The sequence below is a fragment of the Sylvia atricapilla genome, chromosome 2 (genome assembly GCF_009819655.1).
Source record: "Sylvia atricapilla isolate bSylAtr1 chromosome 2, bSylAtr1.pri, whole genome shotgun sequence".
Taxonomy (NCBI): domain Eukaryota; kingdom Metazoa; phylum Chordata; class Aves; order Passeriformes; family Sylviidae; genus Sylvia; species Sylvia atricapilla.
Window position 1 is genome coordinate 76,986,245 of NC_089141.1, and position 26,707 is coordinate 77,012,951.

Here is a 26,707-nt window from a genome sequence, read left to right on the forward strand (position 1 = left end):
ATTCAGTTCATGTACTTAAATCACAGAATATTCTGAGTTGGAAGGGACCCAGAAGGATCATCAAGTCTAGCTAGCTCTTAAGTAAATGGCACATATGGATATCAAACCCACAGCCTTGGCATTACCAGCATCATGCTCTGACCAACTGAGCTAATCAGTGTTGTGACTAAAGAGATTAGAATTCTTATTTTTAAGAGGTAGTCCTGAAAAAAAAAAAATCTCCTTGAAAATAAAACCAAATGGAAGTGAGGAAATGTTATGGAACATAAGAATCAGCTTGTTTACTTCTCTATTGAAATGCACACAAAAATTCAGAATGAAAATGACAAACCAATAATATTTTGTAAATGGTCTTTAGCAAGATTATTCAAAATGTAGCATAGCTGCCTCCAAGCAGCTTTTATGCAACTTTTATGCAACTTCTTTTGCTGTTCTCACTACTTCTACTTTACCAGGAGATGCAGGCTTTTCCATATGCTACAGTTTCAGGACTCTGCCATGTATGTAAAGAATTTTAACCCTTGGACTACTAATCCCTTTTGCACTTGTTTCTTCAGGGAGGAACTAGCTAAAGGATGAAGAGAAGGGGAGCTGTGCGTGAGCTCCTTCCAGCATGTGACACACAGCGAGCAGCGCATCAAGCTGTGCTAATGGGGAGGATGGAGTCCTCCCCAACCCTGATACAAATCCACCCCTGCAGTTCCTGCATTGATTCCGACACACGTCATTAGGTCTTTCTTTGATCACAACCTGTTATTAATGTGAAAGGCTTAACACATTCCCTAGGATGTATTTCTAGCTGCAGTGTTTTTAAGACATACTGGGTGCAGGGCAAAGACAGGCTTCAAGACAGGAAAATATCATGGAGTTTTGGGGCTACAACCACTTCACATTTCTTTGGAGTACTTTCTTTATAGTAGCAATGAAAATTCACATTGCAGGTGTCAACCTTTTCAGGGAGCAACATAACGTCTTTCAATTTTTCCTCTCTTTTTAGAAGCAAAGACAAATTAAAAGGAATAAAACTAAACAGAAAATTACTCACATTTGGAGCCTCTTCAGATCCACTAGGGCAGCCTTGTTCTCTTCCTTTCTATCTCTGAAATTGCGGGCATGTTCTGCAACTTCTACACTTTCTAAACCACCCTCACCCACTAAATTTGCAACTTCTGCTGAAATGAAAGTATGCCAGGACAATTGCTGGGGTAAACATAAGACCCACTGTGCACTTCAGAGAAGGAAAAAAAAAAAAAAAAAAAAAAAAGTATAACCCAGTTTGCAAAAAAGAGTCAGAAAAGGTATAACCCAGTTTGCAATATTCCCACTAAGTGCAAGACACTCCTGATGGAAATATGCAGTTCCCCAAAAAATCAAAAGACAAATTTTAAAAAGTAGCTGATCCTCCACAACATCAAAAGCTGAGAAATCTGAGTCTCATTTATGAAGCTTGCTCACTGTATATAGCATAATCTGCTCAGAAGATCTCTATCACAAAGTCAGGAAAACATGGTTATAAAGGCTCTGGCTGACAAAGAAAGCAGCTGAAAAATGACTTCCCAGAAATATAAACAGGAAAATGAAGCAGATATTCCTACCTACAACTTAGGGAGAGAGAGTTCAAAAAAACTCAGACAAACCCTTGGAATCAGCAATGCCTGGCTTCCAACATACTTTTTCCCCCACTGCCTATTCACTTTGTCATCTGAGATCATGTGAGCACTGCCTGAAGGTCCTCCCAAGGCAGGCCACCTACAAGCACTCTCTTCAACTCTCTCTTCTTTGAAAATGTCAACTCTGCTTCCAACTTCTCCCAGAGCAGGGACACAGAAAGTGGCACACACACTCCAAGACAATAATTACAAATGTAAGAGCTAAAATGGGTGACAGGAAGATGATGTGAACACACATACACATAACATGATGACAAAATCCAATTTCTATATTATATATTTAAAAAGCTCCATAGTACAGGCTACCTTAAATAAATGGATTGCTCTTAACTTCAGCATGCACTGCATGATTATAGGAAAAATATAAGTTCCCATTGTTTCATTAATAGCCTTCTCCTTTGCAAATTGACAGTTTCTCTATTGCCTGCTCCCTGCAACCACAGGTTCTACCACTCTTGATTTTGGGTACAGGTACAGTTAAATGGCATTTCAGTATTTGTTTTCATGCAGCAAAAATCTGAAGCGAGCAAGTTGCATGTACAACAGTATATATATTTATAACAGCATATTTATTTTAGAAGGGTAAAGACAGAATTCCCATTGATACAATCACATGGCATATACCACCACGGATGATATTAACTCATAACTAATTTCAAGTAAGAGCTTATTTCAGTACTTTTTCTCTGTGTGGTATCATCATTGCCTCTGATGAAATGTTCTGGAAGATCTCTTTGTTATTTAAGTATGATATACTGCTAATAACTGACCAAACCTTAGTATTTATTAAAAACAATGCTGTTTCATCACAAAGAAGGTACACTGAAGGAAATATTTTAAAAATCAGTTACATTCACACTGCTGATATCTTGTACTTACTAACAGGATCCCAGACCAAAAATACCAGGACTGAGGTTTACAACTGAGAAAAGTTTAAAAATTGCTTGAGGCTGCCAATATAAGAACATCTAGTCTGAAAAGAGACAGGTGTTCAGACTTCATCTCTTTGCTCATAATCCATTTCCTACGTTTTGCCTTATTATCAACTAAGGACAATGCTCCTACAATATTTATTTCTTACATATAAATTCTTCCTCTGAGATGACACCAAAACAATACTCAGCAAGTAGAATCAAATATCTCATTTCATACAAAGGCAGATCTCTTGTGAATCAGATACACAGTCTACTGCTACTGTCACATAATGTTGTTCTTTTTACTTTAACCCTTCTAACACCTGCAATATACAATTTTGAAGAAACTACACACACATGTACATGGTGCAGTGATGCAGCCACAAATTAAACTTTTTAATTTTAAATAGAATTGCTTAGCTTTCCCAGATTTTTTTTTTAATTAAGAGATTTGGTTGATTAAAAAAACAACCAAACACCAGAACCACCGAAGATGGTATTTCCAATGATGTTTATGCCACACTCCACTACACTTCTTTTACATACAAAATAGAGATCTAGGTATGCCAAAGTGACCTTTGAAATAAAGAGGAGGTACACCCTCACATTCCAAACCCCTAGCTCCCCATGTATCCCAAAGGTGGAAAACACCCAAACACAAAGCAGCTACTTCCCCGTACTAGTAGCCAGATTTTGCTTTTCAGTGGAAACCAAGGCACAAGACTGGTGAGCATCCTCCACCTCCCCCCAACAGGCTGGTTGTTGGCATGACCAGTCAGCAATGATAGCTTTCCAAGTCCTACAATTATACTGTTAGAATGGGTGATAAAATGCTAAAATGTAATGGCGGCCACTGAATGCACAGTAATTATATGTAGAGAAAATACCAATGGCAGTGTGTTTCCTTCACAAATACATTTGCACAGTTTGAACAGCTGGTTTACTTCAGAAGTTCACTTTGACTGTGGGCCACCTACCCACCATTTGCTGACCTAGGATTGGTCAGCTCCAATGCAGTCTATATAAATACATAGAGCTCATTGCTCACAAAAAGTGATGCAGCAACCTCCTTAGTAAGAATCATGCTGGGAAAAAAACAGAGAGCAGTGTTCTGGAATTTGCTTTTCCAGCATTACCCATGTCCAGGTGGAAATTGTGTTTAGCCTTTTGTGAAAGCAAGGGGACAGGCACTACCAGGTGACTGTTTTGAGAGGATTCAGGGAGCAACCTACTGCGGATCAATTTTTCAGAGTTTTAAAGAAAGGAACGAGGGCATCCTTCCCAGAATGATACAGGGGTGGAAAGGAGCTTCTCTGTAGGCAGACAGCTGGCAGCATACCTGCTTAAGTGATTATTTTAATGTTTCTGGGATTTTGTTGTGTTGCAGTAGCCCTCTTGCTAGAGGGCAAAATCAGCTGACACAGACTTCTTGTGGCACACAGCACAAAAAGGGTCCTGTTTTATTTTTCTTTACAGCTCAGCCATCCTGACTCCAACTGTTCACTGACTCTGGCTACAGCAAGCTCCTGCTGTAGGTTTCCCTTGAAGCCTCTGATTGCTGATTAGTTCCTACTAAACTGTAACTGCATGTATTAGTTTGCAGACTCTGACTGCAGGCTTTTACCCAGCAAGACTGTGACTGTAGGTTCCAACAACAGGCTCTAGCTACAGACCCAGACTGACCACACAGCAGTGATTCTCTCTCCTCAGGATTCTCCATGATCCTCTCATCCCTTCCTACTCAAGGGTCCTCCTCCTTCAAAATCATCCCCTCACCACCTAACCCACTTGCTTTTATCACACATCTCTATTGAATATAGCTGGGACTCATCAGGGGCGAGACTGAATTGGTTAATTAACACTTACTTATCAGGGTCAAGGTCACCTGTATTCCCTTCTTCTACATGTTGTATCATTAATTACATGCTAGTGTGCCTAGAACCTTGTATATCCATCTTTTTGCTATTTAAATACATAAAATTAAAATAAATGGTGCATATATTCTTTTTGATTTGTTACAATTTTTCTAAAATAAATATAATTGATCATCTTTTCTTCTCAAATTCTTCCTTTTCTATCCTTTTAAGAAATTGCCATCAAGAAAGTTAATGCCTATATATTTCAAACATGAAATCCAGAAAAAAAGAATTAGGACTTTTTCTTTTTTTTATCCTCTTATCTCCTCTTTGAAGCAAACTAATTGACATGCCCTCGCTGCAGGGTAATTTCTAGAAATTGCACCATAACCTCTGGTAGTTTAGGTACTGTAAGCAAAGGCATTATTTTGGAGGGAAGAAAAGAAAAAAAAATAAAAAAAGAAAGGAAAACTGAGTTCATAGAATCATAAGTCAGTTCAATTTGGAAAGACCTCAACTCTGCTCTTGTGAGACACCACCAAGGCTCTCCAGGGGCCCAGTTCCAGGGCCTGCAACACAAGACATTGATCTGCTGGAATGAGTTCAGAGGCTGGAGCACCTCTCCTATGAAGACAGGCTAAGAGAGCTGGAGCTGTTCAGCCAGGGAGACCACAGAACAGTGTTCCAGTACCTAAAGGGGGTTACAGTCCCTGGGGAGGGACCTCTCACAAGGATATGTAGTGATAGGACAAGGGCAAATGACCTTAAGATAAAGGAGGATAAGTTTAGATTAGATAATAGAAAAATTATTTACTGCGAGGGTGCTGAGGCACAGGAACAGATTTTCCAAAGAAGTTGTGAATGTCCCATCCCTGTCAGTATTCAAGGCCAGGCTGGATAGGGCTTTGAGCAATCTTGTCTAGTGTAAGGTATCCCTGTCTATAGCACTGGGAATGGAACTAGATTATCTTTAAGGTCTCTCACAACCCAAACCATTATTTGGTTCTGTGACCCCAGAAGGTCTCCAGCTGTACCTCCTGCTCAAGCAGTATCAACTCTGGTGACAGCCCAGGCCATTGCAGTTTACTCAGATTACTCCAATCTGGTCTTGAAAACCTCCAACAAAGGAGGTTGGTTGAGCAACTTGTTTCACTACTTGATTGTCCTCACCATGAAGGGAGAACAAAACCAAACCAAAAACAAACAAACAAACAAACAAAACCACCACAGAGATAAAGGATGAAAATATCACAGAAAATAAAGAAAGGAAAAAGAAATCACCTAGTAGAACCAAGAAAATTTGCAACTGTAGTTTAGGACTGCTATTTTGCAAAGCAAGGTATTTATCAGTATTTAACCAATCCAGGAAACTTCAGCTGAAGTAAAAGATGCTATGAAGGTAATGAAAGGGAAACAGAGAAAGGGAGAAAAAAAAATATGATTCAACTTGTAACACCTACATTAGGCTGACTCGCCTCTTTATCCCCAAGAGATTTTCTGCTCAAAACCCACAGGAGATCCAACCATGGAAGCATTCTATTAGTAGCACAGTAAAAATTATGTTTGAATGCAACATCTCTAGTCTACCCATAAGCACATCAGAAATCTTGTTTGTAACAGACTGAACTCCTACATACTTAGTCAGGTGGGGAGGAAACCCAACTCTCCAGAAGACAGTACCAGTTCTATCTCATCATGAGATACTCATGCCTGAAGAAGACATTCTTATCTGTAGATGTCTCCTAGGGCCAGGTCCAGCAGCCCATTAGTCCCTACAGCACAGCGTGACAGTATTCACCTTCTACTGTGAAGGTTTAAGACACAAAAAATCTTTGACAAAATACTCAGGTTGGATAAATACAGAGCCATACAGATCTACATAGTCTTCATGATACCAGTAGTATCCTGTCGCTGGAAATAAGTTAAATCAGAGTAAGTTATATTCCCAGGCGGTATAGCTTAAATGGCAAGGAACTGTGATGGACCACATTTCAGATTAAAATAAAACAGATGCACCTAACAAGAAGACTAAAGCACAAATGACATGCCAATCATTACAGTTTTGAGAGTTACCAACCTCAAACAGTAAAACAAAAAAAAAAACCCCAACCTCATCAAATGGAAACAAACCCAACTGCTCCTAAAGCTCTCCAAAGGTGTATGTATATACTTGAGAGCTGGAGACTTCTAGCATCCAGTAAGACCAACTCAAAGACATGGGATTTCTCACCCCCACTCCAAACTTAAGAAACTTCAGCTCTTGTAATTCATTGGTAATATATATCACTTCTCTGTTGATCACTTAGAGGGCAGGTGGAATGCAGTTGCTGGGGAAGGAAAGCATAAGGAACAACGAAATGAACCAGGAAATTGATGATGCTTAAGACAAACATGAAAGACTCAAACAGCATTTAGTTAAGTGGGTTTTTGGTGTAAATATATGCCTGGATGCAACAATGGTTAACCTACCAAATCACAGCTGACTTAAAAGGCATGTTTCCATGTTAAGGCCATCAGAAAACTAGATCCTTTCTAGAAATACGTCTCTGATTTTACTGTGAGTTCTAAAATAAAAAGATGTCAATAACAAACCAATATGAAGCATCTCTCTATTCGAACCCCTGACACTGCACGTTAAATAGATTTAGCCCAGGCCTGGGTACATTGCTCCCTCCAACCACGCCAAGCCTGCAGCCCCAGGGAAGCGGCCGAACGCTCCCCTCGGGGAGGGAGCCCTCCGCGGCGACCCCAGTCCCCATCCACAACCCGCCCATGACATGAGTGCCCCCTAAGAGGCCTCTTGGCCCCGCTGCGCCTCAGCGAGGACTCTGCCGAGGCCCCGGGGCGCGGGGGAAGGCCGGCGGCGGCCCGGAGCGCCCCCTCCCACCGCGGGGGAAGGAGGGCCGGGGCGGGCGATGCGCAGGGCGCCGCCGCCCCTTCCCCGTGCCGCGGGGCCAGGCCGGCCTGTGTCCGCGCCCGTCCCTGCCCTGGGAGCCGCCCGCGTTCCCGGCGCGGCCGCGGCACCGAGGGGCCGGGGAGGGGGCCGGGGAGGCGCGGGGCCCCACCGCGCTCCGACAGCGAGCCGCGCCCGCCGCCGCCGACCTACCGCCAGCATCTCCCTTCATGGCGCGGTCGGGAGCGGCCCCCGCGGGTGTGCGGGTGTTGCGGAGCCGTGCCGGCCTCGCACGCCGCCCTCCCCGCGGTGGATCGGGGCGGCGGGGCCCGCCCGGCGGCGGCCGCGCTCAGTCTCTCGGCAACGGCGGCGGGGGCGGGCGGGGAGGGAGCAGGTGCGGAGACGGTGCCGACCGCGCACGGGCGCCTCGGAACCAACAGACCGCCGCCTTGCTCAAGAATCCGCCTGGGAAGAGAGGTGGCTTAGCGGCCCCGCCGCCGGAGGTGATCCCCGCGGCGGTCCCGTGTCGCAAACCCGCCCAGAGCGGCTCGGAAGTGTGCTGGCTGCGCCCCGAAACACAGGAGCGGCGCCCGGCACAGGACGGCGGCCGCCGGGCGGTCCCTGGGGCCGAGCCCGCAGTGCCCCTCTGCCGACAGCGGCGCGGGCCCGGCCGCCGCTCGCTGCCGCAGTTTTGTAGGGCTTTGCTTTGGGCTTCAGCTTGCTTCTTTCTTGGTTGGTTTGGGGTTTGTTTTTCATTATGCTCTTCAAGTGCTACGATAGATTACTTATTTTGGTAAGAAATCCTACTTGTACATCTTAGGGATTTTGTTTAGTACTGGTGCGCTTCTTTGCCCCTACTTCACTGGGTGGTCTGGTTCATTTTCAAATTACTGAAGACCCATGTAAAAGCCCAGACTCGAGCTCCACAGTGAAATAAATTAATAAAAATATCTTCATTTGCTGGGGTAGATGGTCTTAGGGGTCTTTTCCAGCCTAAACGATTCTATGAAAGAGATACCACAAATAAACAGATAAAGAAATACTTGGAAAATTGTTTCTGTATATCAGGTTGATGTGATCCAATCTGTATTTTATCTTCTTGAACAAATTAAAAAAAAAAAAAAAAGTTGTGTAAAATTTATGTTTAAATTAAACTGGATTATGGGGAATGACGTGAGCCTATAACTTCCTGGAGATGGTAGAGATGTGGAATAGGGTTCAAAAGACAAAGCCCTTAGTAAAATGCCCCAGAAAGCTGAAGGAAAGTGTATGGCATAAATTGTATTAGGTTCCTTTAAATTATATCTATTTGATGCTGGCAACCAAAACTAATAAGCCGGTTAGGGAGCTGGCCTCAGGATTACAGATGCAGTCCTGCCAGCGCTACTTACATGTATTACCAGCATTAGCACTTCCAGTAAATTTAAGCACCTAATTTTAGTGTTTGCTCTTTTTGATAGCAGTCAGCTGATGTTTCATGAGAAAAAATTTGGAAAGCAAAACAATTTAAGAATAAATGTGCTGACAAATAATACTCTTCCCATTTTGTCTCTTCCTCCCCACTTAACGTTTCATTACTTGGAATAAGTTGCTAGGCAGCATTATGCTGTTGGTGATAGCATCTCATAAATGAAAACTGACAGTTGCAAACAGTGAAACGTTGCAGCTATATCTAAACAAAAGAAATCAACATTTGCCAGCAGATGTGACTTTGTGTAACATTTTTTTCTATGAATATACTGGCCTCTGAAAAATAATTCTGGATAGAATAATTTTCTAGTTGGAAGGGACCTCAGGAGGCCATCTGGTCTGACTGATCTGCTGAAACCAGGCTCAGAGATGAGATCACACCCGCTTGCTCAAGGCTTTATCTGGTTGAGTATTGAAAACCTCCCAAGATAGAGACTGCACAGCCTCCCTGGTAAGCCTGTTTCAATCCTGGACTGTCCTCATGCTGAAAGATTTTTTCCTTACATGCACTTGGACCCTTCCTTGTCAGCTGTCTCTCCTCCTGCAATGCACCCTTGGGAATAGCCCAGCTTTGTCCGCATGACAGCTTCCTCGGAGAATCTGGCAGACTGCTCCTAGGTGTCCTCAAACCCATCCTTCTTGCAGGCTGAAATAGCCAAGCTCCTTCAGCCTCTCCTCATGGAGCAAGTGCTCCAGTTCCGACCACTTTGGTGGCCTGCCACTAAATTCATGTATTAGCATCTGTCATGTGTTGGAGGGGGGGTTCAAAATACGCTGCAGTAATTTAGACACTGTTTAATGAGTTCCCAAAAAGAAGGGATTAATTTCCTTACATGTGGTTGTATTATACAGAATACATGTTTCCTTATGTACTTATCAGATCTCCTTTTACCTGGTGTCATATTTGGTAACATGCTGTTACTACCTGCCCTTACTCTGTGAAGCACAAGCTGCTAATGGGGACCCACACTTGCAGCAGAAGACTGAATTCTCTTTGACAGCCTGTCTGTGAGCACAACGTGCATCAGATGATGCTAATGCTGGAAGAAGAGTTTAGCCCGTGATACTTTGATGGAGCTACCTGTGTGCTAAGGTGAAACAGTAGTCTTTCATTCATAGAATTGTGCAGACCGTGAAGATCTCCTGTTTGCAAAAAAAAAAGCCCTTTCTTGTTTTGCTATTTATTTAACCACAAATTGACTTTTGCATCTGGCGCATGAAAAGCAATTATGAACATTTTAGAGCTTGAGTGGCGTATAGCAGGCATGTGAGGATAAAGTGGAAAACAGGTATCTATAAAATTGCTGATATAATTTTGCAAAGAACCTGTTAGTCCTTTAAAGTCAGTAAAATATTTAATATTTAAGGCTGAAGTCTGTTTTACTTCTAATTTAGAAAATTCACACTGACCTACAAAGCAAACCATAAACATATGGATAAAGATAGAATTTAGGAGTTAAATCTTATGATGTTACTTTACGGTGATGTTAAATAGGTCAAAAGGAAAGATATTTCTAAGTAAAGATTTACCTCTCAAGTCTACAAATCAAGACCAGATAAAGGAATTTCCTTATTCTTCTTTCAAACTTCAGAATGTTTGAAATTGGCCACGGAAAAAAAAAAATGTTCATTTAAAAAAATTTTGGAAAATTCCATAAGATTTGTACTGAGAATTCAAGGGGAGAATTCTCAACCTTAACTCTATAACTTTCATTTCTGTAACATAATCTGCAAACACAGTAAGATCTTCCTTGATTAAAGCTAATTAACAAACTAAGGTTTCCTAGACCTGCTGACTCCTAAAAAGAATGGAGAATTCAAAGCATCTATTTATTCTACATGTTTCCTTACCGAATCTGGATAGCCCTCAAGCCTTGGTTTTACTTCTGAATTAATTTGAAATTTATTTGCTTTATTATCCTTACTTTTCTTAATATCTGTTAAGTCATTGAAGAGTAATGTCAACAAATTTTAAAAACATCCCAAAGAGCTGATCTTATTGGGATTGCCATTGTTGAAATTTGTTTTACCACTTACGAAAGAACACAGGGCTTGATCAGATTTCAGACTGCCTATAATGACTAAAAGAATTCATGAAATATTCATTTTGAAATTATGCTTGAGCTTTTAAAAAAGGTCACAAAATATCATTTAGCAATTCAGAATTAAACTTCAGATCCAAAGTAAGATTTAATCATTTTGGCATGGGATACAAGTCAGGAACTGCTAAATTCCTGCCTGTTGCTCTTTAGCCTCAGGGTGTCCAAGTGCTCAGTCATCTTATTGGTGGTTACCACTAAGTTCTCCCATAATCTGAAGTCCTGCTCCATGCATGCTGAGCAGCACCCTGGAATTATTTGGGCCCCATGTGAATCAGATGAACTGAGCAGCCCAGTTTGCTTCCACCTATCTGCCCTTTATGGCTCTGGCTAGTGGTGGCTTCACTCAGAAGTGTGTAACCCTAACAGAAATGGTCACAGAGCAACGTCAGACAAATGACAGCAAGAGACACTCAGCTAATGTTCATTAGTAACTTTGATTGGGATGGGTAAAAAACTGTCATTCTTGAGTGTCTGTGACCTGTGTCAACATTGATGAACCAGAATAAAGGACATGGAGTGTGGTTTTCTTAATTTCACACTTTAAGGAGAGTCTCAAGTCTCAAGTTAGATTTAGTTTGCTTTCAGTAGCTATGGAGTTCTCAGAAGAAGGGCAATAGTGGTGTTTTCCCACACTTGCTTTTTCTTAATTTCTTTTCTCCTTCATTTTTGGTTTAACAACAAGCAGTGCAAGACAGAGCATTGAAACCATATAAGATGGTTGCTGTTGCCCTGAGGAATTTGGTGTGCATGTGTTCAATTTAGGCATTCAACCTGAGTTACTACAGTTCTGCCCTGAAGAAGTCAGCAGCATCTATTTTTTTAATTTGCTATCCTTAGGAACAGCTCTTTGGTCAAAATGATGAGAATGATCCTTCATTGCTCTTTATTCAGGTAACTAGTTAAAAAAATCACAAATAAAATAGTATTTCCCACTATTTTTGATTTTTCAAGATTCCCAGCATCAAGAAACCTTGTCCCTTTGAGAAATAAGGCACAAATTGACCATAAGGTAATAATTTATGGTGAAAAATTACATAGTTTTTATTTCCTTTCTTGGGCTCTTCAACAATACTGTTAGCTTGGCTTATAACAGAGCTTTACTTGCTTTCTGAATGAAATGCTAAACAGTTAAGAATGCAGTAGACTGGATTTTAAAATGCACTAATTTTGAGCTTTCTTGCAAGATGATGCTTAAGTATCTTCTGTTTCTTTAAAGCCTCTGTGAAAGCAGGGTATTATTGCTGTGTAGGGGAATTCACTAGCAAACACTGAACAAACAAAAGACCTACCAGCTATTTCAACTGAGGCATGGAGTAAGCTAAGATTTTACCCTAGAGTATAATAAAATAACATCTTGATTCATGTTGGCCTATGAACTGTTTGGGTAGCTTATATTCTGTACTATTCAGGCCAGCTACATTCAGACCAGCTCAGCTTTTATCTTGTTCTAGCCTTGATCCTGTAACTCCAAAAGCTGTTTGTATTCCCTGTGTGATACCATCAGCTGTCCCAGATTCCATGTCATGTCAGCAAAATTAACACAAGGTTTTCAGGTCTGTACAGCTCTGGTGTACTCTGTCTCCTGCTCTCTTCCGTGGATGGCACTCACCAGCACAGTGAACTGCTCAGTTTGGACAGATTTTAGTTAACTCCACCAAGTACTTTGCTTCATGGCTATTAAAGTGGTTTGTCATAGATCTTTACAGCCATCTAGTTTAGTGATTGTATATCCTTGACAGAAGAATCACTGGAACCTTACAATTCTCCTAGTTCTACATTTTATAGAGGAAGAGTAATTTGTTTGATATGTGGGATTTTCAACTTCTGGTTAATTTTATAAAGTTTTGATGCAACCGAATGCCTCTGCATTTGAATGCTTCTGTCTTCACTCTTACAAACTGATGCTGTTACTAAAATGCCTTTGATGGAAACCCAGGAGGAATATTTGACAGGTTTTGATGGTTTCCATTTTTTTAAGCTTAACACGGTTCACTTTATGTACATTTTGATTTTTTTTATTAAGAAGAAAATCCTTAAGAATGGCATGGAATGTGTTTTGCAAAGCTGATGGCTTTATTAAAGTGACAACAAAATTAAAATGTTCACTAGGAGGCTGTAATAAAGGAGTAGGCAGAGTCCATCTGCCTCTCCAAACACAATCAAACCTTGTTCAATAGCACATTATGCTATTAGTGTCATAGAATTATGGAATATTTGAGGTTGGAAGGGATCTCTGGAGATGGTCTAGTCTAACCCACCTGCCCAGAGCAGGAAAGCCTAAAGCATGTTGCCCAAACCCTGTTCAGATGGCTTTTGACTATCCCAATGGTGAAGATTCCACCACATTGCTGGGTATTCTGCTCCAGCATGAGACCACTCTTATAGTAAATTTTTTTAAAATTATTTTTTAATATTATTCTTATTTGATTTATTATAAAAACAATTCTGGCAAAGTTGAAGTAAAGATATTGCTTGCCTTAAAAAAAAAAATAAAAAATCACTGCCTATGAATTATCTTGTCTACCCCCAGGCTTGCAGCTTAGTTTTTACACAGTTCAGAAGACTATGAAATCACAAAAATAACCTTCTCCAGTTTGGATAGGAAATTACCTGGCTCCTCTACTGATCAATAAATTGCAGGGAAAATGTTTATCCCAGTCTCTCCACCTAATCCTGCAAACTTTTATCAAGAACAATAACAGGGACATACTCAAAAAAAGAGGTTCAAGTGTAAGTATGCTTAACAGCACCTATTTTTTTATTCCATATCGTTATTTGATTTTGAGTAATTTTGAGTCTGACAAATGTCACCAGAGGACACGAAAAGAAGGACACTCACCCATCAGGTTGAGAAGCGAGAAAAATAAGGAAGTTTGTTTTTAGGTTCAGGCTTTAAATAGGGTTTGGACTTTGACTAGCAATTGGGGAGACAACGTTGACACCTCCCCGACCCCCACTGGTCAAACCAGAAGTCCATCAATTTGTCCTTCCCCTTGCAAAAGAATGTAGTTACAAAACATCACTCTTTGTTAATCTTACAATTTGTGAGAAACTCCAGTACAAAAATGTAAACTATCAGAAGGCTGAAAAATCAAGGCAACAGACAAATATTATTTATTGCGTATTTTGAAAAGGCTGTTTAGTATTAGCAGGTATGTTCCAGCTTCTCCTATTCATAAGCAATATGTTGACTTTCTCTTTTCTACCTTTACTCTGCAAGCAGTGGCATTACACTTGTAATTACTTTTACCAAGCACCTACAGGTCTAGAGCCTTAGTCTGAAACTCCAATACATAGGAAAAGCAGCATTTTATGAGTGCTGTGCTTCATGTAGGTGTATGTTATCCAGTAGAGAACAAAGTTCCTTAGGATTGTGGCTGAAACGAAGTGAGCAGGTCTCAAGGCAAGCATGTCAGGTTCCCATTTAGAGAGATTGACGCCTTTTAAATTGAATTTAAGGTCTGTTTGGAAGCCAGTTAGCTCCTCATTCATACATACTGTATGTGTATGTATATACTTTTTTTTTATATGTGTTTATACATGCATGCATAAAAACCTTCTAGGCTTAAATGATGAAATAATAACCTGAGAAAAGATTAAAATCCAGTAAGGGAGAACTGAGATACTGTGTTAGAGACAGGTACACATGAAAGCATTTATGAAATTTAAGCTCTAGGTGCACATTTCAAATACTGCATCCTTCAGTCTTCTGCAATTCCAAACAGTCCACAGCAAAAAGGTGTGTATTTCTTCAAAACATGACAGATGTAAATAAATAATACAGTGATAAGTTCATCATATCATGGTCAATGTTTTCTCCTCATACATTTGAAGTTATAGTTTGTAGCCTGCTTGAAAGTCTTCTGAATACCTGTCAGCAACAGTCTGCTCAGGGAGGAAGGAAGAAGATGAACAGATGGCAGCCTTTAAAATTTGTGGATTAAAGATAAATATAGTGTTAAAAGGGAATTACTATTGTTTAGAATGCAAAGCTTTCTACTTATTCGTCTCTAAACTGAGACTTCAGGCGGTACAATTTCTGACAATCACATTGTTCTTAAAAGTGCTCCTTTCTGTAATCTAAAGGGCTTTAATTTATAAATATTTTTTACTGCAGCATTATAAATACATTTCAAAACCTATCACACTAATAGAACACATTGTGCTGCATTAAGCATAGATTTCAAATTTCAAGGACTGCCAGAAATAAATGCCTGTCAATATTACTTCCCTTTTCACTAGATCCATCAGAGTAATTCAGATGCATGGGGTTAGCAGGACTGTAAAAATTCACAGGACTGAAGCCAACAGATCACTCAATACAGGATTTTTATGATCTATGGTGCTCAAGAAAACATTTTAACACATTCGCAATATGAAATATACTATAAAGGACAGCAAAACTGGTAAAAATAGATTTGATATGCAACAGCTGTATATGGGGCTTTTAGATGTTTTTTACATCCTAATTCTACTTGCCTGTATTTTAGGGTAAAATTATGCCTAATAAAGAAGTTAGTACACCGTGAGTAGACAGTGGAGTTTTGCACTTCACAACTTCAAGATAACTTACTAAAACACGACAAAAGTCCTGTGTTTTAATAGTCCATTGGAATAGTGTTTGGGTTTAACCTGTATATCTTCAGGGAATAAGAATGTATGTTTAAAAATATGCTAGAGCAGATTTTTTCCAGTCTGTTCTTTTGTGTTTCCATGTAGTTTTATCCTCCAGCTGAGTGAATACTTGACTGAAAACAGGCCCCAAACTAGACTTTAAAGGTTCTTTTGTCATCTATAAGGACAAGACAACAAAGTCAAATGCTTGATTTTTTTTTTTTTTTTTTTTCTTTTCAGGAAGATAACTAGCAGAACTAGTTATGTCAGCAGGAATGCTGTAAATTGTAGCCTTGAGTTCACTATGTAAAATGTAAGATACCCACTTAAACTCATAGTAAAGGAAGACTCTAAGTAAGAGAATTTTAAGTAAATCTTAAAATGCTTTCTCGAGCAGTATAATCGGTGATATATTAGATATTTAATATGAAATTAAAACAAGAGTTTTCATTCTGAGAAAGCTACGGAGGGCTTTAATCTCCAATACAAGCTTTGGAGCCAGTGAAAGCATCTTCTGTCAGCTGCCTGCTTTAAAAATACATATGTGTGTGTGTAGACTAAGACACCTCTAACTTACCACCTTTTGTGGTCAAAGTTTGTTTCTTTAAGAGCTTTCCATCCCAGGGAGGTATCAGGCAATCAGCAATTTCCCAGGACAGCCAGAGGGATCAAAAACTTTTCTGCTGCATAAAGAAGTGCATGTGGCCATATCTGCCAAAGTTGATTTATTTCGAGACTATCCTTCCTTTTAGCTTAATTTTAATGCAATTCAAAAATCTCTCACTGCTGAGATGAAGCACTGGAGTGTGTTTTAATAAGGTATTAGGAAATGGCTAACTAATAATACTTTTAATGTGCAGTCACTCATGCTGGTGTAGGCTGGCAGCCTGCAGTGTCGCACGGTGCTGTGACGTGAGCAGGTGACCTTAGGGGAAGGAGGGAAGGGACGCACCTGGGGAGGCAGGCGCCAGGGAGGGGCTCCACCAGTCAGGCAGGGATGCTGCAGCTGGGGAGCGCTGGTCCTGTCTCCTCGCTGTGCTAGTTTCACAGATTATCCCAAGCAGCCGTCACTCGGAGGACAGAGGGGGATGCACATACCTCAAATATTTACGTTGCCTGTACTTTGAGAATGAGACAGTTCGTTCACATCTGTGAACAGGCCACTTTTAAAACATAAAAATAAACCATCTGGCTGCGCAACTGTTTCTAATTACTTCCCTGCCTAGACTGTAAACTTCGGGGTTTGGCACCGGCCTCCTTTCAGAGTGCTGCCCAAATCCCGCTCGCAGGCAGCTGATCAGAGGCAGCGCAGCGCGGGGGGAGCAGCGCCGAGCCGGGCTGGTCCAGCCGCAGCTCCCCGCGCCTGCCGGCTCTGTCCGGCCGCGTCCGCCGCCCGCAGCAGCGCTCCCGGTGCGCCATGGCGGCGCCGCGGCTGCTGGGGCTGGCGCTGCTGCTGCTGCCGGGCCCCGCGCTGCCGGCCGCGCCCGCGGCCCCGCGGTAAGTGCGCCGCTCAGGGCACACGGGGGGGCGCGACCGGCTTGGAGGTGCCAGGAGTGTGGAAGCTGGGTTTGCGGATGGAGCCGTGCAGCAGTTTGTTAGCTTCTCCTCTGCCTGCTTAAAGGTGATACAGGGCAGCGCTCTGGGTCACTGGGAACCTCAGTCAGTAGGTGCCTGTGCGGACTGCAGTTATTTGCAACAACGCGTTTGATACCCAGGATGCGCAGTCTGGAAGCAGTGAAGGGGGAAGAGCTGGCTAATGATGACTCTTTGCACCCAAAGCTCTGAATTTTGCTGCCTGAGTGGAGCAGGTGCCTCCCCACAGAACCCTGCTTGTTGCTGCACTTTGGTGTCCTGGCACGGCAAGGTGCGCTGCCCTTCACACTTCACCACAGCCAGCACACGCTGGCTCCTAGGGCCAGCAGCTCCTCTGCTCCAGAGCCTTGCAAAATTTACTATGTGAGAAGGGCAGGTTCTGTTCATCTACATCTTCAGTATTCCTTAGCATTGTGAAGACCGATTTTTGGCCTGAGCAGTCCTTTCTTTTCTCCAAATGATTCAGCTCCTGATGAGACAAAGTGTGATTTTTCTCTGAGTATGTCCTGAAAGTCCTGATCTCCATGGACTCCGGTGCATGGCACAATTACATGGCAGATCTGCAAATCTACAGATCTAGAGTTGGATTCTGCTGCCTTTACTGAAACCACAGCCACAACCTACAGTGTTGCACGGAAAGCCATGATTACTTTGGTTTCCTTTTCCATTGAAAGCATGGATCATATGTGGCTGACAACAAGAAGGATTACTTTGGCAAACATATTTTATTAAAAACAACCTTAAGTGTGCTGTATGATATATATTCCTGTTATGCTACCCAGATGTTTGGATGTATATGATGTCTAAACTTTTTGAAATAATTAAGATCAAAATCTTTCGTGATGGATAATCAAACCATACGTGTCTATGCATATATACCAGATATGCCTGATGGGAAAGTAGATGAGGCCAATGTAGTTAAAAGGGTAAAATAAAGTACAAGCAATCTTGTGGGTAGCAATGAGATTTCTGATGAAAATGAAGGAATTGGGTGATTTGAGGCAAATAATAATTTGGAATCATAGCTGCAGAGGTGGTAAGAACAGTATTCTGGGTGTTGGCTGAAGCCAATGACAGGAGGGTGCTTTCAAATCAGCCAAGCTCTCATCAGCTCCAAGCTGCAGCCCCTGGACCACAGCTTATTCTGTTTGCTGTCCCCCACAGGAGCGGTTTGGGTATTCCTGCGTCCTGCCGGCTCTCCCGGGCTGAGTCGGAGCTCAGGTGCCGCAGTCCAGGAGGGAAGCTGTGCAGTGGCAGAGGCAGGTGTGAGTGTGGAGTCTGCATCTGCCAGGTGGCCGAGTCTGGCAAATACTACGGTCCGCTCTGCGAGTGCCATGACTGGGTGTGCGAGACCTACGATGGGAAAATCTGTGCAGGTAAGGAAGCCCTGATAATGACAGAAGGTTAGAAAATTAGGAGTAGATATTAAAACCAGGAACACAGCACACTGATACAGTAGAGACATAATTACGTATGGGTCTGTGAAACACAACTCTAAACGGAATTGTGGGCGCATCCAAGGATTTTGCTAGATTAAAGGATACAAGTTACAGGCACTCTCCCACAAAATGGGACTTAGCCTAGAGGAAGAGTCATCTGCATCAGGGGCAAAAGCAGAAGTTGGTTTGGATTGGATGCTCTGCAAACTGAGTTTTAAATCTAATAGAGTATGCAGTATTGCTCACATTATTATATATGTCTTCATTTGAATTGCTTGCCTAATGATGGCTTATGGTGTCTACCCTGACTTTAAACTATCTCCAAACAATTAATTTTGTTCTGTGATTATTATTTTTTTCTTCTCCTGCTGTAAGTAAAAGGACTTGCTGTAAGATGTACCACACTTATATTTACTATATAAACATGATAACTCTGTTTTTCTCTAAGTAATGATAATACTTTCCAAATAAAGACTTATAACAATGTAATTCTATTGTGGTTTCAGGGATTTCCCTGCTGACACTGTGTTCTTTAATAACATACAGTTCTGGGACAAAATTTAGTCCCTGCCAGTTGTTGGAACATGTTGCTTGGTTTATATCTAAACATAATCACTCTTTCATCTTCCCAGCTGTCTTTACTTAAGTTTCTGGGTTATTTTGGTCAGATTTTCATCTTCTTCTTCTTCTTCTTTTTTTTTTTTTTTTTTTTTTTTTTTTTTTTTTTTTTTAAGCAGCTTAGAATAGGATTTTAGAAAAAAACAGGGAAAAGAAATGCCATCACATTCCTAAGGGGATTCAGCCTGGAGCTTGATGAAAGGGGCCGTAAGGGTACTTCATTTCTAGTATCCCTGTTTCAACAGCTTTACCATATTCACAGAAACGTGTCATCTTTTCAGGCCAAAACCTGCAATTAGGTCAATGGGAATGTTACAGAAATTCTTCTAGTAAGAGGACAATACAAATGCATTCCAGCAGTTGGTTTGGCAAATTTTGTAGGAAAAAAAGACCAAACTTATTTTAGCAACAATTTATCCAGGAAGTCCAGTAATAACATGAAGGGACTAAGAATGGGATTATGAGAAAAAGATTTATATTTGGCACCTATTGCTTATGAGTTCTGTAGAGCAACTGATTTATAGACTCTGCAGTTAGCAATATTAAATCCCCCTACATAAGAAATATCATAGCATTTCAGTGCACTGCTGTCCCAAACGTTAATTTTTTGATTGGTAGTGTGATTTCAAAGATTTCAAAAGATTAGTAGTGTGATTTTCAACAGCTTGCTGTTGTTCCTGGGTTAATTGCATAAAGGGAAACTGAAAGCTCCTTCAATTTTAATATTCAGCTATAAATTCCACCATCACGTTCCTGTTAATATCATGAACAGTGGCTGCAAGTTTTGTCAGAACTTTGGTGGTAAAGTGTGCTGACAGAATAAACAGAGTTAAGAGATCTCTTAACAATATTTAGCTTTTGTGTAGCACTTCATGCAGCAGTTAAAAAATGTGAATGCAAAGTGATTAAATGTTTTTTTCAAAAACAATTTTCTGTACTTGTTACTTTGTCACTCCTGCAGTATTGAAGCCGTGTTACCATGCTACCACTGAGATGTGAAATAATTCGAATTCTCTCTTCTGTAAAAAAAATAAGTAGTAAAAAAATCAGTACAAAGTCCTAGGGAGGGAAGCAACTGTGAGGGGGCCAGGAGATTTGCTTGCTTCTTTTGTGCTTTTCGACAATTGTGCTAAAAGTCCACCTGGCTATTGCAATCCAGGGCGGTCCAGCACTGCAGGAGAGCAGCCCCAGGTAACTCTTTCAGAGCTGGGATCCAGCTGGTGAAACATCTTTCAGGCTTTTGTTGCTGTCTTCATTTTTCCCTCATGTTTTTAGTGACTGAAATTGTGTATGGGAGGAAGGGAGCATAGAAAAGAAGGTCAGATCTAAGATAACTGTCAGGAGACTGGACCTTATGTGGTATGAATTATATTTTCCCCTACCCAACTATTCAGTGAACTGCATTCAGTGAGGTTTCTTAATGTTGCACCACCAGGCCGATTTCCAGTGTATTGCATATTTCCCTTTCTTGGCATTTTTGCGCCATTTTTTGACTTAATGATGGAGTTGTGTTTCCTCTAAGTGAATAATCATAATGTCTGACTGCAGTTCTGTTTCTGTTTCCTGCTTTGATTTTCTTTTTCATGTTTTTATTTTGATATTTGCTGTCCCATTTAATTGCAGATCTCTCCTGACATAGGCAACAAGAGTAACTGCTGACTGGTACCACATGGAGAACTTCTAGACAGATTTTCAATATCCCTCTACAAAGCCATGGTATTTGAGGCTAATACTGTTTAAAATAAGCTACTTTTCAAACTGCCAGTGTTATTCCTTTTTCAATTGACCGATGTCTTATCACCAGTGATGTTCATATTCAGAAATGGACAGGCAGAGTTGTTTGAGTCAGGAATGCCAAAGATAGCTGTGTTACCCTGCCAGTCAAGTCAGACATACCTCTGCTTCCCTTGCCTGTCCCAAGCTAAACAAAAGGTTTAGTTGCTCAGTATGTAGCTCATTATCTTAAAGACACCTTCTGTGTCAGATCCACTTTCTGGACCTGTTGTTGAGCAATCATATTCTGGAGAGAGAGTGCCTGAAGGTGAAGAAAATGTCAGATGTCCATCTGATTGATTTGCTTTTTCTCATAAACCTTTTATAAAAATGGGAAAGAGATTATGCCATGAGTAATAAAGAAGAGCAGATTAAAATGTTTCTCTCCTTTTCTTTTCCCTTGGGACGTCTTTGCTGTATTTCTCTCCCATTATGCTTCCAGGTGCTTTAGAGGGAGTTCCAATAATTTTCTTGCCTTTTATCCCACTGGGATTGATAAAGTAACCGGTGGTCCCTCATGGAGTCGGAAACAAATAAGAGAGAAACCAAGTACTGTGGTCTGAGTCCCTGAGTCTCCTGTCCTCCTCTATGTCCTTTTTATTTGCTTAATATATTGTGGGATGTAGAGGAAATCGAGTAGATACTGTCCTGTCATTCCCTTTGCAATGTCAGGGACATCTTCATTTTTATCTTTTGTTGCTGATCTTCAAGGAGATGAGCTAAGAGGAGGAAGACTAAATCAAAACCAGTCAAATCTCCAAAGGTTTTATGTCTCATTCAGAGCAGACAATATACTTGTTGCTGTTTATTTGCAGATGGTAGTTCTGGCCTCAGACAGTTGCACATTGCCTCAGGCTTTCTTAGCATAAGTGGAGCCCATATTGTGTGTGAGGGAAAGTGGAATACAGGACTAATTCCTGTCACATCACTGCTTGATACCTATTTCTCTGTGGGGTTTCTGCATTATAGTGGAAAAGCAATTTTACTGATTTTTTGGTGTGGGTTTTTTTTTGTTTGTTGATTTGTTTGTTTGTGTTTCTGTTTGGTTTTGGGTTTTTTGGTTGGTTGGTTTGGGTTTTTTTATGTAATCTTTTTTACTGTGTCTGTGATTAATGAAGATAGAAAAGCAAAACTAAGCATAGACTTCCTTGGCCAGCTGAAGTGGGAACACTTAAGATGTTCTTAGAGGATGGACCACAAGAACTGCCAGCTGGGACGTGTGACAGTATGATTGCACTGCTTGTAGTTTGTGAGATCAAAAGACAGTACAATTTGGTGATGACATAGACAGCAACATATGAAGAAGGTTTGTCTTTGCTCAGATTTCTATTTGTTATCTTTGTCTTTTTCTTAGTTATTAAGATTTTATAAACCATTTTTCTTCCCAGCTGAAGTACCTTTTACACCTACTGAAAAATGGTGGCACAGTGTGATTTTCCATAAGCAGTTGCTGTGGGACTTGCTGCTTTTCAGGCCAATGAAAGATTTTTGTGTTTCTTTCTCCAAAGCTGTGGTTGCTGTGGGTGCTGTACCTATTTTAAGACTAGTTCAGCAATATAATGCCAGTGTTAGTCGTAGGTTTTTGCAGCCCAGAGGTGTTATCATACGTAACATGAAGGACGAAAGGATAAAAGTGCCATTTATTTTCTGATCTGTAAGGTTTTAAACTATGTGGAGAACAGAAGTGAAAAATTAAATTGACAAGGATTAGATGTAGAAATAACAAGATAAATCCAAATTAAAATATTAATGTAATATATATTTATGTATCCATGGGAGTTTATTGGATGTATAGTACTAAATAAAAGTTTGAGGGCATTAGGAATTTGAAGATGGAATTAAGAGGACATTTTGGGCTGAGGCCTGCTCTTTGCACAGGAGCTGAATAGTGTCTTTAGGCAGAGCTATCGAAGTTGAGCTGGAAAGGCTCTAACAACTGTGCTTTTGTGTTCATGCTGAAGGGAGGTCTGACACGCTGATTGTTCATTGAGCAGCATTTCTTGCTAAAAGTGTGAAGAAAAGTCAGCCTGTGACCTGCATTGATTGCCACTTGATCCAAAGGGAAATTCAAAGCCCTGGATTTTGAGAACAGGCATAAGCCTCTTCTCTGTCAGAGGCCATGTTTGCCAAGATTCATCTGTGGCACACGTGGCCACTGGTGACAGAGCCTCCTTAAAAGACCAAGTTAAAAACAGGGCAGGAGGCTACTGATGAAAATGGGGATTGCAGTTCTGCTCTGACCTAGTTTGCTTTACTCCGGACTTCAGAACTTGGCATTTTGTGACATTTCCTCCCAGAGCAGGGGTGTGTAGGTGTGATAATAGCATCCATATTCATCTCAAAACAGGTTCCTCAGTTTCTCATAGAGGCGAAATCGTGATAGCATAGACCTTAGCAGGTTCACTGCCTTGCTAAGTGCTCGAGCTCCCAGCAGACGCAGAAAGCACAAGCTAAAGCCTGTATTAGTCTCAGGTTTGTGCTGTTGTGCTGTTGGTACCTCATCTAGATGAAATTAGCCTTTGATACACTGACAATTGCTGTAGTTCCATATGTAGTCTGTGGGTTCATAGCAGTGGTGAGTGAGGCAGGAGGAAGCTTAGACACAAAAACTGCAGGGGAGATTAATGGAAGGGAGGCATTTAAAAAGTAACCTATTAAATGATATATACCTAGTTGCTTAGCTCTCATTTTGAGCACCTTCATCTGTTGATGCTACTGATGGAAAATAGGTGTAGGTTTAAAAGGTAAAAGTGAGTGTGTTGGACACATGGAAGTGAAAGGCTTTTACAGCACTTAGCAGGGCTGGAATGTAGCCCCTCAGGCTGGCACCAACAGCAAAACAATATGGGGAGCAGCATTATTCTTCACCTTTGTTCTTCGTGTCCTGGGGTGACATGCTTATCACTGCAGAGAAAAAAAAATACCTTTGTGTGACTTTTGTCAATGAAAATAAGTGTTCTGAAGTGCGTTTGAACTTTTATTCTCCTCACAGGCTGATAATGAGCTGAAGTATATTTTTATTTATTTGAAAGAATGCTTTTGAAAAAATAACTTACACAGACTGTGTCCTATTAAAATTTTTATTTCATTATCATTATTATGAAAAAAGATACGGTAATAGAAAGTAGATGGTGTATTTAATGTTACAAAAGTGTTTATTAATTACTTTACCTGCTTTATCAGTGGATAGGTTTCAGTATGTGTCCTTATGACAGCCTTTTTTGGACAAACTGACTGTCTTGGTATTATTTTCTATGCTTATTAAAAATTTTATTGTTGGTAGCTGATGCTGTCAAGGAATTCAAACAATCATCACTTATAGCCCTGCGCTGTACCCTTTTCAGTGTTAGTGTTCCCAAGGAGTTTGTCTTGAAAAAGAACATGTCACTGATTAAAAAAGTTCCCACGAGCTTTTCTGAGAGGAGAGGACACACTGCTAATGCTGTCCAGGAGAAAGGGCGATTTGTGCCTAAAAAGTAATGGAGTTTGACTTTGGCCACGCAAAGAAGGACTCCATAGTATATATGTGGTACCAGAACTTATGTGTTTTAACTGGAGGGTGTGGCGGTCGAGGCCATGCTGTGGTGTGTTATGGTGTACCACGGTTGTATTGTTGGATTCAAATTTCCTTTGGAGATGGAAGGACTATGAAGGAAAAAAAAAAAACAACAAAACAACCCTGTTCTTCTGTCAAACACTATTTTTAAAGGTTATTTTAAAGCTTCATTTCTTAGCGATGGAGGGAGTAATTTTTGCAGATAGGGGTTTATACACATTTTGTATGTTAAGAGTGGGCTGGAACACCAGCTTGAGCAGTTGCATGACCATATTCTTACATGTAGAAGAATAAAGATTCAAGATACTTTAACTGGAGTTGCACTTGTCCCCTTTCTTGAAAGAGCTGCTTTGCCCTTCTGCCTGTCCACCTGAGTAGCATCAGTGATATAATCTGGGACACCCAGTGACCTAAAGAGTGGGAGTCAGAGCTTTTGGAGTCATATTTGGGTCATTTTTATGGGAAAGGTGATTGGGAGTGCCAGCTCTGACACTGTAAGCAGTGTGCTGAGTACTAACTTTGTGATTTGGAAAACATCACAGCCAAAAGCTGTTGCCTTGGCAGCTCCATGCAGCAGCAGCTGTTCTAGCTAGAGCACCTGGTCACAGTGTCTTGTTCCTGGGGGCAATCCTGGGCTGGGGAGATTGTGAGTGGGCTGGGAGAGAATCCTCCTGTGCCCCAAAGAGACTGCCAAAGTCTACGTCTACCTTCCTCAGACATGCTTTTTCCAGTTGTCTGCCTCCAGCAGGTCCTGTTCAGTCTTTTCAACTAGGTAGTGTCTGTAATTTTAAATATTAGGGATGTTATCTTTATGATGCACAGTTAGAGGCTACTGAATGTAAAAATAGCTCATATAAGTATTTTTTGTGTTTTGCATATAATTTCCTAGGTAATTAAAAGGCTGTATTAAAGTTATTTAAATCTTCAAAGTGTGTGGTTGCCAGCTAAGAAATGCTAAATCTATCTACCTTTATTAAGAGTCCTATGCATCTTTTAATTTTATATTCCTTATGGTCTTCTCCAGTGAACTTATGCAGCAGCAACAGGAGGAAAATGATTACTTCCCGGTATTTGAAATGGTTTAGTTTACAGACTTGGTAACATGTTTAAAGCAAGATAAAACGTTAATCATTTACCTTAGTCCTTTCATTTGCCTGAAATCTTGGGAACATGCATGGCAAACAATTTGGTGTCACAGCAGTGTCAGGTAACAGAGGTTTCTTGGCACCCCATTTCCTTACTCCAAATGTTTTAAACAATATTTTGCAGAAAGTAACTGGATACTTGTGAAACTCAATGGTCCAAGCTCATTGAGTCTCAGAAGCCAAAAGTCACTCTTCTTCAGAAAACACTGTTCATCTCCACTTCCTGAAACATCCAGACTTATTTCTTGTCCATCCTTACCCCTTTGGAGGTTACCAAAAGGTAGAGTTGGTGTAAAATTGGAATATCTTTTCAGCAGATGACGATACAGGCATTTTTTTAGAGGTGAATAATGAATGGTATTCTGTGAACACGAGCTAAATTTACATAATCCAAACTATTTCTTTGTCTGTATTTCCTGTGAGTAATGTGATTCTTCCCAAAAATGCAAGCCCCACTTCAGATGAGGGGAACCTGCCTGGTATATGGAACTGAACTGTGATGGTCACAGCGTCCAGCTCTCATATCCACCTTTCTTTGCAGTTCTTGAAACAAATTACTAGAAGGTATGTGTTTTTCTTGTGATATTGAAGAGTGGGGATTTTGAAGATCTAACTCCTGATCATCTGAGGCTGATAATAAGCCTCAGAAAAGAACCCAAGTATCTGAGTCCTTCCCAGGGACTTTCAAACCACCAAGTTCCTATGAGGTGTAAGAATAAAATCTGTTCATATTAAAACTATCAGTTAAGGTTGTGGCAAAATTACATTTAATGTTTCATGTTTCAGTCCTAAAAATACTATTTCCTACAAAAAAATAGTAATGTATTCTTTTTCCTAAGAACTACCTATGCATTATGTGTGCAAGAATTGTTGATTTCTTTGTGTATTATCCAAGTGAGAACAACTTGGTTTTATGGAAACACTCAGTGTGTTTCCAACTTAAAAGTGTACCACATATAAATAGGAAAGTGAATTTTTAGCAGGTCAGTCCCACAGAGAGCTGTAGGTGCAATGGCATGCCTACTGGGTTGTGTTCCAGAGCACAGTTCTCAAGAGTGGTTTGT

The 26,707-nt window shown here is 40.8% G+C and overlaps 2 protein-coding genes across 2 annotated transcripts in view; one reads left to right on the forward strand and one right to left on the reverse strand.

Annotated features, from left to right (window-relative positions):
* NALCN (sodium leak channel, non-selective) overlaps positions 1-7,690 on the reverse strand; it is a 234,436-nt gene extending 226,746 nt beyond the window's left edge. The window contains exon 1 of the mRNA XM_066313489.1: positions 7,547-7,690. The gene's annotated coding sequence lies outside the window, so the exon portion shown is untranslated. The remainder of the gene's footprint in view (positions 1-7,546) is intronic.
* Positions 7,691-16,936: 9,246 nt separating this feature from the next.
* Positions 16,937-26,707, forward strand: part of ITGBL1 (integrin subunit beta like 1) — a 124,692-nt gene continuing 114,921 nt past the window's right edge. Inside the window, 2 exon segments of the mRNA XM_066313491.1 lie at positions 16,937-17,016; positions 18,277-18,488. Coding sequence (XP_066169588.1) covers positions 16,937-17,016; positions 18,277-18,488 — 292 coding nt within the window.